General features: G+C 35.9%; 1 protein-coding gene across 1 annotated transcript in view; it reads right to left on the bottom strand.

Moving 5' to 3' along the window:
• The window catches only part of LOC107655095 (serine/threonine-protein phosphatase 6 regulatory ankyrin repeat subunit A-like), a 21230-nt gene that overhangs the window by 1939 nt on the left and 542 nt on the right, over nt 1-18749 (bottom strand). The window contains exons 2-24 of the mRNA XM_016442515.1: nt 15871-15934; nt 14972-15042; nt 14687-14887; nt 13906-14010; nt 13663-13741; nt 13471-13585; nt 13306-13388; nt 13092-13155; nt 12919-12987; nt 11927-12067; nt 10965-11076; nt 10853-10879; nt 10316-10390; nt 9226-9427; nt 8131-8218; nt 7936-8053; nt 7044-7254; nt 3858-3945; nt 3517-3600; nt 3299-3444; nt 2311-2393; nt 1882-1964; nt 1700-1791 (exon numbers count right to left, since the gene is read on the bottom strand). Of these exons, the coding sequence (XP_016298001.1) occupies nt 1700-1791; nt 1882-1964; nt 2311-2393; nt 3299-3444; nt 3517-3600; nt 3858-3945; nt 7044-7254; nt 7936-8053; nt 8131-8218; nt 9226-9427; nt 10316-10390; nt 10853-10879; nt 10965-11076; nt 11927-12067; nt 12919-12987; nt 13092-13155; nt 13306-13388; nt 13471-13585; nt 13663-13741; nt 13906-14010; nt 14687-14887; nt 14972-15042; nt 15871-15934 (2401 nt within the window). The remainder of the gene's footprint in view (nt 1-1699; nt 1792-1881; nt 1965-2310; nt 2394-3298; nt 3445-3516; nt 3601-3857; nt 3946-7043; nt 7255-7935; nt 8054-8130; nt 8219-9225; nt 9428-10315; nt 10391-10852; nt 10880-10964; nt 11077-11926; nt 12068-12918; nt 12988-13091; nt 13156-13305; nt 13389-13470; nt 13586-13662; nt 13742-13905; nt 14011-14686; nt 14888-14971; nt 15043-15870; nt 15935-18749) is intronic.

Below are 18749 nucleotides of genomic sequence, written 5' to 3'. Positions count from 1 at the left end.
CACTACTTTACATTGTAGCAAAGTGTCATTTCTTCAGTGTTGTCACATGAAAAGATATAATAAAATATTTACAAAAATGTGAGGGGTGTACTCACTTCTGTGAGGTACTGTATATTACTAAATAAAAATTAGGAACAGTACGTGCATGTATTTAACAAACCAAAGCTGGAGTGTAACCTGGAAACATTAAATTATTATAAATAAAATTATTTTACTAATTAAGTTATTAAATTAATAAATGTTTAGGCATGTGAAACGAAAATCAAGAAACATTTTTAATTGCTTTTGAAAAAAGTCTCTTCTGTTCATCAAGGCTGCATTTATTTGATCAAAAATACAAAAAAAAAAAAAAAAACGTACCATTGTGAAATATTATTCTAATTTAAAACAGCTGTTTTCTATGTGAATCTCTGTTAAACTGTAATGTATTTCTGTGCCTTGAGGTAAATAATAATAATACATTTTATTTAAGGCGCCTTTCAAATCACTCAAGGTCACCGTACATCATGAACAATAAATAAAACAGCAATAAATAACAATAAATAGCAATATCAATGAACCATAAAAAGAAAAGGAGCAGTTAAATATTTGTGTAGACAGTAATCATGTAGGATAAGCTATTCTGAATAAGTGAGTTTTGAGTTTAGCTTTGAATTGGGATAACGAATCTAAGTTGCGGATGTTAGCTGAGAGAGAATTCCAAAGGCGAGGAGCAGCACGGCTAGAGGCTCTATGACCTATGGTGGTTAAACGATAAGGCAGATAGGTGGAAGAATGGAATCAGGCTTAGTAGATACATAAAGTTGTGTATCATCAGCGTAACAGTGAAATTTAATACCAAATTTAGAAAAGATATTACCAAGTGGGAGAAGATAGATTAGGAACAACAGAGGACCTAGGACAGAACCTTGGGGGACGCCACAGCTAACAGAAAAAAGCTGGGAATGAAAACTTTTTAATTGTACGAACTGTGTACGATTGGAAAGGTATGAAGTAAACCAGGCGAGAGGAATACCAGAGATACCAATAGCAGATAAACGGTTTAACAAAATATTGTGTGAAATGGTATCAAAAGCTGAACTCAAATCAAGCAAAACAAGAATAGATAAGGACCCACCATCAGCAGCCATTAACAGATCATTTGTTACTCTCACCAAGGCGGTTTCGGTACTATGCTTGGGACGAAATCCTGACTGAAAACACTCATATAAGTTTTTATTACTAAGGTGAGCTTGGACCTGTGCTGCAACTGCTTTTTCATATTGATAGTGATGTTTCTTCAATATAGATTTCAATTGAAAAGCTTCATTGTTTTTTTTATTTTAGTTTTGTATTTTGCGGTGTTATTTTAGTATAATAGAGATGGTATTATACTTTCTATTAATATTTTGAATTTGGTTGTATTTTTGTTTTCCTTTTTCATTTTAAATTTAAATTTTTGTAATTTTGTGTTTGTCATTTTTTATTAGTTATTTTATTTCTGTCTTTTTTCTTTTTTATTTCAGTTGTTATTTTAGTAAAAATAAAATGAAATTGAAAAGAAAAAATCATTTTGAGAAATAAGATTTTTATATTTGATTTGAGTTAACTTTTTTTTTTTCATGGTTTTAGTTTTAGCTTTGGTTAGCTATAATATAATATTTCTGCTTTGAAGCAAAACCAGCTGTTTATGCTACAGGCTGTGATTTTAAACGCTCACCGTTCTCATCCACGGCGAGGACACTGGCTCCTTTACCCAGCAGCTCCTGTACGAGCACCGTCAGTCCGTGACGAGCAGCGACGTGCAGCGGCCTGAGACAAAGATAAAAACATCTCTCTATAATCTATAAAACTGAGATAAAGAGGACAACAAATGAGCAAGATACTGTATACAGGACTCACGTCTGCAGCGCGGCATTTGTGCAGTTTATGAGGTTTCTGTCCGTCACCTTCTCAAGAATTAACAAGGCACTGGTTTCATGTCCCTGCAACACACAAACTTTGAAAATTACTAGATTTGCATTACCTGATGGAAATACCTGTGCACACAAGACTGTAAAAGAGATACTGAGATTCATATACTATATGAATACATGCAAATAAATAAAAAATATGAAAATATTTATTTATATTTGGCTCTGAAAGCTTTGGACTACAGGTTTGTCACTGAAACTGAGGATCTTTTATCCACCGAGCAGCAGGAGGAATTGGTTTTATGCTCTTTACATGCTTGTTTCTGAGTTCCTGTAGTTTGTCTGGCTGCAGGGCTGCACTGATGTACAGTAGATGTCGTGTTTGATGTAAATCAGTACGTGAGCGTGTGTTTGGTACCTTACTGCAGGCCAGATGCAGGGCTGTGTTTCTGTGAGCGTCCTGTAATGTCATATCAGCTTTAGCGCTGCTCACCAGCACCTCTGACAAACACAATCAGCACCTCACATTAATATCATGATTAACATGATCACAACAACACATCTGCTGTAATGACAGACATCTGAAGGAAACTAGTGCCACCTTGAGCCACAGCAACGCAATAACACGCCAGAAGTCTGTATTAATACCAGTGTTGATATTGTTTATTAATATGAAAACTATTAAAAATGACTGAAATTAATTAAATCATAAATATTAGATAAAAAACAAACTTAAAAATGTAGAAATTTTGCCTTGGCCACTAACTGAAAATAAGCTGAAGTACTATACTATAACTAAAATTGACATAAAAATAAAGCTAAATAGGAATGAAAAAATAATAAAAATTACAAAAGCACATAAATTACTAAAACTAAAGCTAAACATAAATATACAAAACAAAACTAATAAAAAAGACAAAATGACAAAATGAATAAAACTAAAACTGGAATAAAAATAAAGATAAATATAAAAAAAACAAAACTAATAAAAATGACAAAAGCACATAAAATTACTAAAACTGAAATAAAAATAAAGCCAATTAAAAAAACAAACTAATAACAATGATCAATGCACATAAAATTATTAAAACTAAAACTGAAAGTAAAAAATTAAAGCTAAATGGAAATGACAAAAGCATATAATTAGTAAAACTAAAACTACAACTAAAATGAAAACTGAAAATAAACCCTTAGCGTTAAAAAATACTGTTTTGCAAGGTTAAGAAACATTATTTACAAAAGTAACATTTTATATTGCAGTTTTACTTCAAATAAAAGTAACTAATTCTGTTACATTGTAACGTTTGACAGTTAGAACTTTAAATAGAACTTTATTTGTTACTTTTAAGCATTTGTTACTCGTGTTGTTCTGATCCCTGCTAGTGTTTTGTATGCGCGTGTCTCACCGACGGCGTTAGTTTGTCCGTTCTCGGCGGCCATCATGAGCGCTGTTTTTCCCAGCATGTCGATGGCATTGACCTGAGCGTTGTGACCCAGCAGCAGCTGCAGACACTCCCCGTGATCGGTGTACGCCGCGGCGTGAAGCGGAGTCCTGTGGGACACACAAAACACATCAGCAGTGCTGCACTGAAACAGCTGATCCATGAGGAAACCCCGTTCTCACCTGGACTGAGAGTCGGTGGCGTTTACAACCGCAGGACCTAAAGTCTCTATCAGCATCTCAGCCGCAGACTCATTATCACTAATACTGAAACAGAGAGACCAGAGAGATGCATTGTACGTAAATAAAGATTACTGGAGTATGTTTTACAAGTAAATACTATTTCGGTCTTTCATTTAATTCAGTGCTAGTTGCTGTTTCTTTTTAATTAATTGTGAAATTTACTAGCAATTTCTGAGTGAAAATTGCTACTACACCCTTTTTTTTCTCCAGTGTGTATTGGTTTAATACAAACATTTAATATGAAGATTAATATGCACATGATATGAGCAGGTGTTTCTTACACGGCGCAGTGCAGCGGACTGAAGGAGTTTCCCTCCGGCCTGTGAAACACATCGTACTCTAACAGCAGCTCCACACACGCATCATGACCTGAGATGAACAGATCAACATATAAGAGAAAAATACATCACATCATGAAGGGTCTATGATAATGCTTCATTTATTACCGCCTGGCATCTTGAACAAATCTGCTAATTTGCAAAAAAGGTATACTATTCCTTAATTTGATGATGCAAAATATATCAATAAAAACGTTCACATACAGTTTTTTTTTACTATCGTTTTTATTAATATTTTAAATATTTATACATTTAAATTATTTTATTTCAGTTAATGTTCATTTTCCTTCAAGTCACAATTAGTTTTTTTCTTTTTAATGGTTTTAGTTTCAGTTTTAGTTAACTATAATATACCTGTGTATCACTGAACAGTTTTTTTTTTTCGCCACAAAACCGGTCATTTTCTGTGGCTGTTTATATGTAGTAAAACACAGATGCAGCAGAAAACATCAGGCTCATGTTTGCATGTTCTTCTGTCACTGGCCATAATTCTGACCTTGAAATCAGGATTAGACATAAAATAATGTCTTGCATGTGAAATAGGCTGAGAATTGGACAAATAGTGCTCAGATTCAGACAGGAATCATGTGTACGTGACAGCTTTTCTGCTGATTAAGGAAGAATACAAGATTTCTAAACTGCACAAATGGTGGTCAAAAGCAAAAATGCTACAAAATGCACATATTTTGTCAGAAATTGTGACGTGCTACAGCAAAACAGCCACTATTAAGTCACAATTAGTTTTTTTCTTTTTAATGGTTTTAGTTTCAGTTTTAGTTAACTATAATATACCTGTGTATCAACTTTTTTTAGCTTTTTTTCGCCACAAAACCGGTCATTTTCTGTGGCTGTTTGTATGTAGTAAAACACAGATGCAGCAGAAAACATCAGGCTCATGTTTGCATGTTCTTCTGTCACTGGCCATAATTCTGACCTTGAAATCAGGATTAGACATAAAATAATGTCTTGCATGTGAAATAGGCTGAGAATTGGACAAATAGTGCTCAGATTCAGACAGGAATCATGTGTACGTGACAGCTTTTCTGCTGATTAAGGAAGAATACAAGATTTCTAAACTGCACAAATGGTGGTCAAAAGCAAAAATGCTACAAAATGCACATATTTTGTCAGAAATTGTGACGTGCTACAGCAAAACAGCCACTATTTCACAAAATTAGCAAGACACTAGTATATCACTGAGCAAATACTGTATAATGCAGGGCGGTGTAGCTGTACATCACATTATTTTGCTCGGATGACAGTAACAGGGGTTAAAGCAAAAAAAAATATTTTGACTGAATTTTTCCTCAGCCAAACCCCATTCCACAGCCACACCTGTCACACCCAGTTTAAGAGCAGTTTTTTTGTGTAATTAGGAGCGCTTGTCCTCCTTATTTTAAAAAATTTAGGAGCACCTTCTGAACAATAATAAATTCTGATCAAAAATTAGCCTTCCTAATACGAGGTGACATTTGACTCCTTAAAGTGACTTACAGGGGTATTTTCTTTTTACCTTTGCAATGGCATTTTTCTAATTTTATTAAATGTATGCAGTGTTTCCTAGGATTTTTTCCAGCTGTGGTGGCAGGACTATTTCTCATGGACCACGCCCCCTGCCCACCAAAGAATCATGTGCACTCAGAATTGAATTTATTTTAACTAAAAAAGACAAGTAAATAGTAAATAATAAAATAAGAACAAATAAACTAATTACAATCAATAGCACAAACAAAAATAATAACAAGATACAAATTAAATTAACAGTACTTAAATTTTTTTCAGTTAGGTCCAACTATAATCTATTCAACTGTAAAATAACACTGGTTAGTCTTCACTGTATAATGAAAGTCAGCAGGAGGTTTATTTAGGCTGCTGTCTCTTTAAGACCTCATGCACAGATCTAATATACTGATACACATGGCTCTATGCTTACTTTTCTTTTTAGGAGCGCTTGTCCTAATTTAAAAAATTTAGGAGCACCTTCTGATCAATAATCAAAAATTCTGATAAAAAATTATCCTTCCTAATACGAGGTGACATTTGACTCCTTAAAGTGACTTAGAGAGGTATTTTCTTTTTACCTTTATAATGGCATCATTTTCATCTGTCAAATTCAAAAATGTATGTTTATAAGCTTTTTCAAACTTCTATTTAAAACAATATAATAAGTAGAATAAGACAAATAAGTTACCAATCATATGAAATTAGTATTAATAAAAAATTAATTTGTACTACAGAGGTGGCACAGAAGAACACAAAAGTGACATTTTCAGACGTTTAATGAGGCTTGAGTGCAATTAAATTCATACATTCATGTGGAGATTAATCTTTTAAATATAACATTTTGAAAACATAAATATTAGATGATTTAAATAACTGAAATTATACACTAAAAATTAAACTAAATGTTATCACTGAATCATTCATTCCATTGATTCGTTCGAACAGCTGATTCATTCAGGAATTAAGCAAGTGACTGTCTTTATGAATGGGTAATCATGAATCACTGACTAGATTCTTTCAAAAACGCACTTTCATTGAATTAATTAAACATCGCTGTGTTCGCTTTTAGAGATGCGCAGCAGCTGAGCTGTTACTTTATTTGGAACTATTTTCGTTGAAGAAATAGAGCAAAATCAGGCAGTACTTGTTTATTGAACTGTTGTATTAAATCAATAATCACATTTGCAAACTCCCTTAATAACTATTAAAAGTTGTCACTCTCCTTATCGCGATCTGTGGGCGCACAGAAAATGAGAGCGTGCGAGTGAGTTCTCAAGACTCAAAAGCACATTCAAATGATACATTCCATCATCTGTCATCGCGTTATAAGCGCGGAACCTGCGGGAATGAGTACAATTGTTATTAATAGCCGCAATCCCGCGCCGAAATTTAAGTTCTGCTCTGTGTTCTCTGCTAATACCCCGACTGTGAATGATGCGAGCGGAGTCACTATGTTGTCACTGAGAAGCTGCAGCCGTGGCGGGGATGATTTTTGCTAAATGTTTCTTTTCCCCAAATTTTTTCCAATTGACGGAAATCCGTTGTAGATTCACTGCAATTAACGGAAATCCGTCGTAGCGACGGAGAACTTTAATCCCTGCAGTAAGGGTAACATCACACATGTACCGTTATAACAGGCCCAGTGCAGCGGTGTGTAACCACAGTTGTCCTTGAGGACGAGGACGGTCTTCTGGGCCTTCAGAAGGGCCCTCAGGACCCCCACATGACCGCAGGCAGCCGCCAGGTGCATAGGAGAGCGCCCCCTGCTGTCCTGAACCAGCAGACTGGAGCCGTGCTGCAACAGCGCCTCCACACACCCCTGGTGACCCATCACTGCCTGTCTCACACACACACACACACACACACACACACACACACACACAGAAGAGCTTAGTTTAGAATGACTCTGAACAACTTTACAGGAATGTTTCAGGTTTAGGACAAGTCTGCTGGCAGCATGTGTGGCATAAAATGGATTAACATAGAAAATAAATTTATCTTATCTCTCAGTTTTTGTTAAATAAATGAGTAAAAATAAACTAAAAATAAAAAATTAAATAAATGAATAACAAATATAAACAAACAAACAACATGCTGTAAGCAGCATTTGTGTCATAATATGGATTACCAACTAATTTCAACTCGTTTTAATATTCAGGTTTTGTTCAATCAGTCAATCAATCAATAAAAATAAAATTAAAAATATAAACAAACAAACAAACATACTGTTCCAAGTTCAGAACAGGTTAAACTCTCAAAGCACATGGCCTGGTTTACTATATTTGTTAATTATTTATTAGGTATTGCCATTATATATATTAATATTTTACAAAATTTTTAATTAAGCTTAATATTTTCAAAGATTTATTATGATTGCATTATTGCATTGTTGGAATTTAACTTGTATTGAAGCCATTCCTTTAAAACGAAAGTACAGAAAATCTAATTTAGAAAAAGATAAATAGAGAGTAAAGTGAAAGTGCAGATGAACTGGCAGGTGCCTGAGTGTGAGACTGACCCCGCGGTGGAGGGCCGTCCTGCCCCATTTATCGCTGGCCTCCACACCGGCTCCTTCACTCAACAGAAGATACACACAATCTGTGTGTCCACCCAGAACCGCCAACATCAGAGGAGTCCTGACCACACACACACACACGATCAGATCAACAATCAATGGACCATACATCTGAGATAGAGAAGTCCTGTAACTCACTGTCCCTTCCCATCACGCATGCTGACGGCCGTCTGCTGGTCACTGCTGTGGATGAGCAGACGCAGACACTCAGAGTGACCGTTCATGGCTGCAGACAGATGGACAGACACAAAAACCCACAATCAAATCATCTCATCTGACCTCAAATATCTCATTTAACATCTTCACGTACCATCAAGTCTGGCTATACAAGACAAGCATTATAAACCAGTGTATTTTGACCAAAAACTGACCATTTAGACAGAAGGATCAGGATCAAGGACAGGAGCGAGCAAGCACAGTTTGTATTTTTGCATTTTGACAATTATATGCACGTAAATGTTAAATTGGATATACACAGCAGCTTGAGGTCCGCCATATTTTTTTTTGATTTCTGAAAGAAATTCATACTTTTATTCTTTAATTGTATTATTTTATGCATCAAATTGACAGTAAAGACATTTATAATGTAACAAAACTTTCTATTTCAAATTAATACTGTTCTTTTGAACTTTCTATTGTGAAATGTATCACGGTTTCAACAAAAATATGAAGCCACACAACTGTTTTCAAGATTGATAATAATCAGAAATGTTTCTTGAGCAGCAAATCAGCATATTAGAATGATTTCTGAAGGATCATGTGACACTGAAGACTGGAGTAATGATGCTGAAAATTCAGCTTTGATCACAGGAATAAATTACATTTTAACAGATAATCACATAGAAAACAGTTATTTTGAATAGCAAAAATATTTTACAATATTACTATTTTTAACAAATAAATGCAGCCTTGGTAAGCAGATAAGAATTTTGTTTAAAAAACATAAAAAAAAAATCTTGCTGACCACAAACTTCAGTGATAGTGAACATAAAGGTGTGCTAATGGAAATCTCATTTATTAGCTACTAAGTGCCTCAAACAAACCTGAATATATACATATATATAAAAAGATAAATTCAGCAACTCCAAATCAATTCAAAAGCTCAACAAATCCAGCAACTGGTAAAGCCATTCAACTGTGTATAATATGCAGCAGTGTTCAGGCTAAGGCTGAGTCTAGTGTCTGATGCCTTTAGTGTGTGGTTGGCCTGCAGAGTGTGTTTGTGTGGTTGACCTGCGGAGTGTACGGCGCTCCTCTTGTGTGTGTAGTCCTTCAGCATCATGGACGCGCCCTGATTGATCAGAATATCCACACACTCCACGTGACCCTTAAACGCCGCCAGACTGAGAGCCGTGTGACCCTGCGGCGTCCTCACATCCAGATCCAGCAGAGACTGCACCAGAACCTCCAGAGCGTGATGGTGACCGTGATACGCCTGGAAACACACACATAACTTCAGTTTTCAAATGTCATTACTGTAATCAACATAAAATATTATAAAACAGATTTTAACTCTAAAATCTGACTGGATGAGCCACATTTTAAAGCAATCTAGCAAATCTTTGACTTGCATATTGAATCTATACTGGACTAATAAACCATATTATTTGGTTGAAGACTTGTTTAATGTGATTATTAATGAACATAGGTGCCTTTTTTATTTTTTGAACATTATGCCTAACAAGACTATAGTACACTGTAATACACTGTTATTTTAGTATTATTTAAATGCTTTAAAAGTGTTTATTAATATTTTTTATTAGCTTTTTATATGTTATTTTTATATTTTTGCTTCTTGTTTGAGTTTTAGTTTAAGTTTTATTATTTTGTTCATGTGCTTGTCATTTTATTATTTTTTAAATACTTCTATATAACTTTGTTTTGAATTATTTCAGTTTGAGTTTTAGTAACCATACAGCATTAAATAATGAAAAACGTTGTACTGCATCAGTGCTGTTATTGTTAACTAAAACAAACTACTAAAATTTGACAATTCAAATAAAGCTGAAACAAAACAAAATATAAAATACTGATTTACATGAAAAATGTGAACTTGAAAAACTTAACAGAAAATTAAAAAATAATGAAATATAAATATATGAAAATATATTTTCTTTTCTTTATTTTATTTTAGCTTCATTTTAATTACCAAAAACAATTTTTAACAGTTTTAGTTAACAATAACAACACAGTGTTTTGTTTAATGCTGTTTTGAATGACTCATTGTTTTACAAATGGCAGAACTCTTCAGCTGAACTAGAAATATTCCATATAATATTCCAATATTATTGAACAGAATCAGAGATCTGGAGCTCTTACTCACCGCTAGGTGTAAAGGGCTGATGGGAGGCTGGATGTCTGTGTCATGTAGGATGCTTGATGCAGACGTGTCTGTCAGCTGAAAATACACACATTTAAATTCAATTATATATCAGAGGAATAAAGTGAAAAAAAAAATGTTTATACTTGAGAACATAAAATGGCATTGCATGCAAGTTATTCAATATTCAGAGAAATAAGGGCAGGACTTGATTTTAATTATCAAGATGAGATTGGATCATAAAATGTTGTCATTCATTAATAATATTTTTCCACCCTCATAAGCTTGGTTATGTCAACAGAACAATGGTTTCAGAGGTGGAAAGAGAATTATTACAGTTTGACAGATAACGAAAGATTATGAAAATGTTCTCCTCTTCTTGCACTGATAAAACAAACATAATAAGACCAGAAACATTTCTCAATACAGTAAATAGAGTTGATTTGTGATCTCATAGTGACTTTATGAGTCCATTAGAGGGCAGCACTGGACAGATTTTGCATTGTGATTGTCAGTTGAAACAAACGGATTTCAACTCACCACATCTAACGGTGTTTCATTGGCGATCTGTAAAACAAAACACAGAGATGAGCACCAAACACAGCAGTGAGGAGTGTTTTAAGCTCACGGTGTGTGTGTGTAACGTACTGACCAGCTCCAGACACACTCGGTGGCCGTACGCTGAGGCGTAGTGAACGGCGCTGTATCCGTCTTTATCCCTGAGAGCTGGATTCGCATCATTCCTCAACAGATACTCCAGACACCTGACAGAGACACCGATCAGATCAATGAGTCAAACGCACACTATACAGAATACAGACGTGTTCAAAACCCTACTCATTTTATCCACAGTGAAACTGATTTTTAACGATAACTCATAAGCCTGTAAAGACAAACCTACGGTGAACTCAGACTTTGTTAATCAATGGTATATGAGTTTGTTAAAGCCACCAGTTTGCATTATTTCAACTTTTTTTTTTATTGCGTTTAACAGCAGAATTTGTGGTAATAACTACACTACCCATGATGCTGTTCAGAAAATTCCAACAATCAATCATTGTAAGCAAATCGTTTTTTTCATAGATTCAGTACTTTAGCATAAATGTAATTATTTCAGTTAGTTGCTAAGGCAGCATTTCTAATTTTAATTTTTTTATCTAATATTTATATCTTATTTCAGCTTTATTTCACTTAAATAAACTGTTTTTTTATAGTATTAGTTAACAACAACAATGATGCAAAACATGGTCCTTAACAGAAATTGATTTTAAAGATAGCTCTGTGAACTCTGAGGGTGTTAAGCGATGGTATATGCATTTGCTGAAGCAATCAAGTCACATTATTTAAACTTATTTTTAGAATAATCGTGAAAATACTTCTGGAAAAAGTGAGCGGCACTAATGTATTCTATTTATGAAATAAAGTAGTATGCAGTATCTGTGCACAATAAACACATTTCTATATGCCTGAAATACCCGCATGACCTACTGCATTTGCTGATACAGTATGTGTGCAACTAGAACACACTACTGAAAATACTGTATCCCACAATGCAGTGCGCTCCACTTGACCTTGAATGTGTGCAGTGTGCTGAATGTGTTTGTGTTCACTCACTTGCCGTCCGAGTCTGCGGCAGCGGTGTAGTGCAGTGGACTGCGGCCCCTGACGTCCCGCTCGTTCACACTGGCCCCGGAGCCCACCAGAGCAAACACACACTGATAGTTACAGTTAGCAGCAGCGTAATGCAGCACCATCCTGAGAGAGACAGAGATAAATCATAACCATATTCCTGCTGCAGGATTCCTGTAATGCTGCTTTATCACTGCAGCTCTCAATATCTGTGCTGGAGATCTGTAGGAAAATACACATCGCAGACTGCTTTAATGACACCAGATGACTGTAAGTGTGGAGCCTGTCAACAACATGGCTGGGTCACATTTCAACCCAAAAAGAAAAAAAAAAGTACTTGTGTGTGTATATATATATATATATACACACACACACACACACACACATCTAACTACTGGGGTGCCTCAGGGCTCAGTTCTTGAACCACTTCTCTTCTCTGTCTACATGGCATCACTAGGTTGTCATTCAGAAACATGGCTTTTCATATCACTGCTATGCTGATGACACTCAACTCTATCTCTCATTCCATCCTGATGATCCGACGATAGCTGCTCGCATCTCACATTTCTTGCTGGATGAAGGACCATCACCTTCAACTCAACCTTGCCAAGACAGAACTGCTTGTGGTTCCATTAATCCAGAATTTTTAACGAGCCGAAAAGAATGCACATCACACCTCTGTTTATCAATTTGCACTGGCTACCAATAGCTGCTCGCATAAAATTCAAGGCATTAATGTTAGCCTACAAAACCACCACTGGCATCATTTTAACATATATTAACAGAAAACTGTTATTTTAAATTATATATTTTTACAATTTTATTGTTTTTACTGTATTTCTGAGCAAATAAATGCTGCCTTGGCAAGCCGAAGAGACTTCTTTCAAAAGCATTTACAAAAACCATAAACTTTTTGAACAGTAGTGTATCTTTTGATTTTGAAGTTAACTTAGGTTTGATGATCTAATGTAACTCACCTCCCAAATCTGTCTTTCCTATTAAAGTCCGCACCTGTGTTGAGCAACAGATTTAAACACTCCAGATTCCTGGAGAAAAGAAGGAGAGACGGTCACATGATCAGGACAACAGATCATCCAGGCTACAGGGGGTGCTGACGAGCCAATCAGTGAGCAGCAGCGATGTGACTCACCCTCCTGCAGCTGCAGCATGCAAACACGTCCTGCCAAAGTCATCCGGCGTGTCGACATCAAAACCTGAACCAACAGATATCCATTATCAAGACCAGATAAAAGCCCAAGGTACTTTACTGAGAGAGGGAAAAATATGCACAGATATCATGCACAGAAATCGATTTGAACTGCTGTTATAAACATAAATAAATCTTCACAATGAATGCGATTCACCTGAGGAGAGCAGTTTCCAGCAGCAGTCTGAAAATCCGCTCAGAGCCGCCAGATGCAGCGGGAACATACCGTGGATGCCCCGCCTACAGAGGCGGAATCACGGTCACATGATCAGCATGAGCTCATGAATTATGCGTAGCTGTAAACACTCATACTGTCACTCACTTTGCCGTGTCTGCACCGTTAGTTATGAGAGTGTTGATGAGCAGCTCGTGACCGTAACGAGCCGCTATATGAAGTGGAGAGTTTCCGTTCTCGTCCTCGCTGTCGATCTCTGCGCCTATACATGAGGAAAGAGAGGATGAGGAGAGACAGGAGAGGAAGATGAACAAGAAACGGAGAGAATAACACACTCACCGTTCTGAATGATGGCCTGTGATCTGGAGTATCGCCCGTGAATGGCTGCCATGTGGAGAGGAGTTTTACCATCTTTACTCTGGACAAGAGATAAACACAAAGTTTTTGAAAAAGGAAATTTTATGAATGTTTGTGTGTAGTAAGGGCATTTGTGTTACTGGCTATACATGTCTGATTATATAGTTTAAAGACTTTAATTGACATTGTGAGGTGGTGAGGGTTTTTCTTGCAGGACTCTCTGACCTTGCTGTTGACGTTGGCTCTGTTGGCGATGAGCAGCTCAAGACAGAGCGCCCCCTGGCGGGATGCAGCGGTGAAGTGCAGCGGGGAGAAGCCCTTCTCATTCACCTGCAATAAATTACATTTTACAATATAATCACATAGAAAACAGTGATTTTAAATTGTAAAAATATTTCACAATATTGATCTTTTTACTCTTCATTTTTGATCAAATAAATGCCTTGGTGTAGATTAATTATTAAATGTAGATTAATTATTATGTCAAACAGTTCTTTTATGCCAATAATACAGTCTAATACATTTAACATAGTCCACTGGATTATATTATATATTTAATATCTGTTGGATGTCACTTTTGATCAATTTAATGCATCCTTGATGAATAAAAGTATTCTTTTTAAAAAAAAAAAAAAAACAACTTACTGACGCCAAACTTTGCAATTTGTGAGACTAGAAAAATGCAAAACAGAAGCAATTAACTAGTGGTTTTGGCCTGTATCACACAATGACCATATCAATGCATTAACACAAGTGAAACTAATATTATTAAACGGCTTTCTGTATTTCGCATTAAAGTATATGAACAAAGACTTTCTTGTTGCATTCTTGGTGTTAATATGTTGTTCATTTGCAATTCATTTCACTTTTCGTTTCATTCCTGGTGTAAACTGGTCTCATGAACTCTGCTATGACACACAGTATATTGTGCAAACGTCTCACATCCAGCACGGGCAGATATTGAGCATCTGCTGATCTGTAGACCTTGAAAAACTGAGCGCCTGACCTCCAGGTGTCCGCTGAAGGCCGCGTGGTGTAGAGCCGTACGTCCGGCGCGGTCCGACACGTTGACGTTACTTAGCAATGGGACTAACGCCTCTGCGCAGCGCACGGCTTTATGGGACACGGCCACATGCAGCGGCGTCTGCCAGTTCTTATCCCGTGCATTCACATCCGCCGAGTGTTTCAGCAGCACCTGCACAGCCTCCTGAACACACAATCACATTAATGAGCTTGAAAGCCATTTCATTTGTTTATATCTGTTGTTCTGACGCTGGAGGACGTGTCGTACCTCACTACAGGAAGCTACGGCCCGATGAAGAGGAGTGAGCCATTTATTATCTTTGGCATTCACTCGTGCCCCTGAGAGAGAGAGAGAGAGAGAGAGAGAGAGAGAGAGAGAGAGAGAGAGGGAGGATGTGTGCGTGAATGAATTATACTTTTAATGTCACAGCTGAAGCAGGACACGTGGAGCTTCCTGTGAGCCTGTTAAAAATAAACCCCCAAAATGCTCTGTGATCACATCTGCTGCTTAAAATACGGCAGCACCTGTTACTTTTACTCTTTCATTCATGACAACTCCTCCTCCTTTACACATGGCCAATTCAAGACGTCACATGATGTGTGTTTTGTCAAGTGTGTCATTGGTGTAGTGCTCAACAAATATAACCTATTTGCAGTTTAATTAATTTATGTTACATATTTTATATACACAATGTCAGTGTTGTCGTTAGTGGTTGCTAAGGTGTTGCTAGGTGGTTTCTATTGTATTTAAATGATTGATGTATTTTGTTTAGATGAAAACACAAATAGTTGTACACTATCGTTCAAAAGTTTGGGGTCTGTAAGATATTTTTTTTAAAGATATGAATACTTTTATTCAGCAAGGATGCATTAAACTAATCAAAAGTTATTTTAAATTGTGATAATATTTCACAATTTTTACTGTTTTTACTGTATTTTTGATCAAATAAATGCAGCCTTGATGAGCATAAGAGCATTCTTTCAAAAACTTTAAAAAATCTTACTGAGCCTAAACTTTTGAATGGTAGCGTAGATTTATCCATCAACCCAAATTCTATCATAATATTGGTCTATTAATAAATCTGGCTGATATTTCAGTCACTATACTCGAGGTTTGGGTTCTCCCAGCTCATTCTGAGCATTTGGGGTGGAAATGACCCTTCATACCTGACAGGATGAGCAGCTCTATGATCTCAGCGTCGCCCAGGTAAGCAGCAGATGGGTAACCATACTTGGCCACATGTCACGTCACTTTCACTTTTTATTTCAGCAAATACGATAGCTTTGAAAAGTTTAGGGTCGATAAGATGGTTCAATGTTTTTGAAAAAAGTCTCTCACCAAGACTGCATTTATTTGATCAAAAATACAGTACAAGTTGTGAAATATATTATTATAATTCAAAAGAATAATTTTCGACGTGAATATCTGTTCAAATGTAATATACTCCTGTGATCAAAGCTGCATTTTCAGCATCATTACTCCAGTCTTCAGTGTCACATGATCTTCAGAAATCATTCTAATATGCTGATTTGCTGCTCAAGAAACATTTCCCATTGTTATCAATGTTGAAAATATTTGTGCTGTCCAATATTTTGTGGACACCTATTTTTTCAGGTTTCTTTGATGAATAGAAAGTTCAAAAGAACATTTGTTTGAAATAGAAATCTTTTGTAACATTACAAAAGGGAACCAGATGAGTCCTCTGCACAATCTGACTCTGCTTATGTGGGGGCGTGTTAGAACGAGCCGTTTTAGGGGGGCGTGGCAGAGTCTTAACTTTGATCAAGTATATCTCTTTGGTTTTGAGACTTTAGTCTTTGCAACTTCAGGGATCTTATCTATGCACAATCAGCTTGTAACACTCCAAAGAGAAAGGAAAACTTAAAATCGCATCATATGACCCCTTTAAGAGCTTCTTTAACTCTGAAAGACAAACCAACACATCTGATATCAATCAAAACTCAAATTATGACAAGCTCGTCTCAAATAACAGCGTCTGTGTTAAATGTCGTGTAAAGATGAAAAGAAACTAAATGAATATAACACTGTGTTTAATCTATGCAGAAAAGAAATTCTGAGAATCAGACGTCAAGAGGTTTATTATAGAGAGAAGAAAACAAGAAACCATTGATTCATCAGCACGCCAAAGAGAAAAATTAATTGAAGTGCAGCATGAAATCAGTGTATTTAATAGTAAATGAAATCAGTTCTAACAACATTTGTGAGAATATGGACAAACTGTCCATCTGCACTCAGTTGCTTTAAACAAAATAGGGACTGAATCAAAGCAACAGTTTATACTAAGCAAATTAAGATTTATAACCAGGTCAAAGGAATATATTGAGGATGCATTAATAATTGTTTACATTGTCACTGATAATAAGAATAATGAGTGATGAAGTTATGCATGCAAAGCATACACAATTCTAGATTCTAAGTGAAATGGTTATCTATCTATCTATCTATCTATCTATCTATCTATCTATCTATCTAAGACACTACATGGTTAGGAGAGGAATATACTAGGCATGGATTAATCTTAATTGATTGAGATATGTAGATATGGTTATACATTTTTAATAAATAAATAATTAAAAAAACATTTGTCACAATCAAATTGTAAATGCTTCACGTCAAATCCTAATCGATGTCAAAATATGGAGCACAAAAGATGCTTTTTAAAAAAATACACAGAAACCTGCCATAGAAAAAGTACTGTAGGAAGAAAATAAATAAATAAATGAACAAATAAATTAAAGCACACTGTACATTATCTGCTTCGTATTAATTTAAATAAACACTGGCTGATACTGATATATCAATCATAACTGCAGCATGTGAAAATATTATTTTGGCATGTGTTTACAGCATACAAGCAACTAAAACAAAACCTAAAACATTATTGCTAATTGAAATTAATCTGAAATAAAATAAAACAAACATTAGTTAAAAATGTAATTGTTGCCTTAGCAACTAACTGAAAGAAGTTTAATTTTAAGAACTAAAATTATTAACTGGAAATAAACAAAAACTAAAAGTGTAATAAAACTATAACTACAATTAAAGCATAAATATTTAAAGGGATGGTTGACTGTTTTTTTTTTCTAGGCTTGATTGTGTTTATGGGGTGCAGTCTAACATGTGTTAATGCTTTGTTTAAAAAAAAGAAAAAAACGCATTATTTTTCACATAATTTACCTTTATTCTACACTACTCTGTCCCTTCTCCCATAAACGCGCTGATCATTTCCTGCTTTTATGAAGCCCCTCCCTCAGAAATACGCGATGGGCTCAGATTGGTTAGCTAGCCCAGTGTGTTGTGATTGGCTAAACTGCCTCTAGTGTGCGTCTAATCATCACGCCCCTCAGCTCAGCGGCAAGCGCGCCGGTTATATTGTAAACAACGCGTCGTTAATATCGCTTATCAATTTGAGCACGAATGAGACGCAGAGGATATTATTGAAGAGGATCGTGCAGAACCTGTGCAAGCACGGCTCTTAATGGTATGTTTTTTGTTTGTTGTTGTCTCATACTTTTAGATATGTTGTTATTTGTAAATGCTACTGCTTCTATTAGCTTTTAATATACGTTTTTATCCTGATTAAAGCTTTAATACAGTACGGCAACCGCACGCAACCATGTATAACATCTCATAGCTATGTGAAAATAAGTGTATAAATGGAACAGTTCATTGTTGGAGCTGAGCTGAGCTGAGCTGAATGAGAGAGAGAGAGAGAGAGAGAGATGCAGAGTGTGTGCAGAGCAGGGGACGCGAGGAACAGTATTAAGAACCGCTGCTTTAGAACATTGATTTTGAAACTTGTGAATCCATTAGAATCGTTAGAAGACAGAATCACGATTCATATATGAATAGATTTTTACGTGCACCTAGTTTTCTCTTCCTCTTCTCTAAAGCAGTGCAACATGGCCCCGCCCCCGGGAACATGCAACGAAGGGGGCGGGGCCATGTTGTGCTGCTTTAGAGAAGAGGAAGAGAAAACTAGAGGTGCACGTAAAAATCTATTCATATATGAATCGCGATTCTA

Source organism: Sinocyclocheilus anshuiensis, unplaced genomic scaffold (genome assembly GCF_001515605.1).
Source record: "Sinocyclocheilus anshuiensis isolate Anshui unplaced genomic scaffold, SAMN03320099.WGS_v1.1 scaffold515, whole genome shotgun sequence".
Classification (NCBI taxonomy): domain Eukaryota; kingdom Metazoa; phylum Chordata; class Actinopteri; order Cypriniformes; family Cyprinidae; genus Sinocyclocheilus; species Sinocyclocheilus anshuiensis.
Note: the sequence above shows the minus strand (reverse complement) of the source record. Positions and strands in the feature narration are given on the sequence as shown.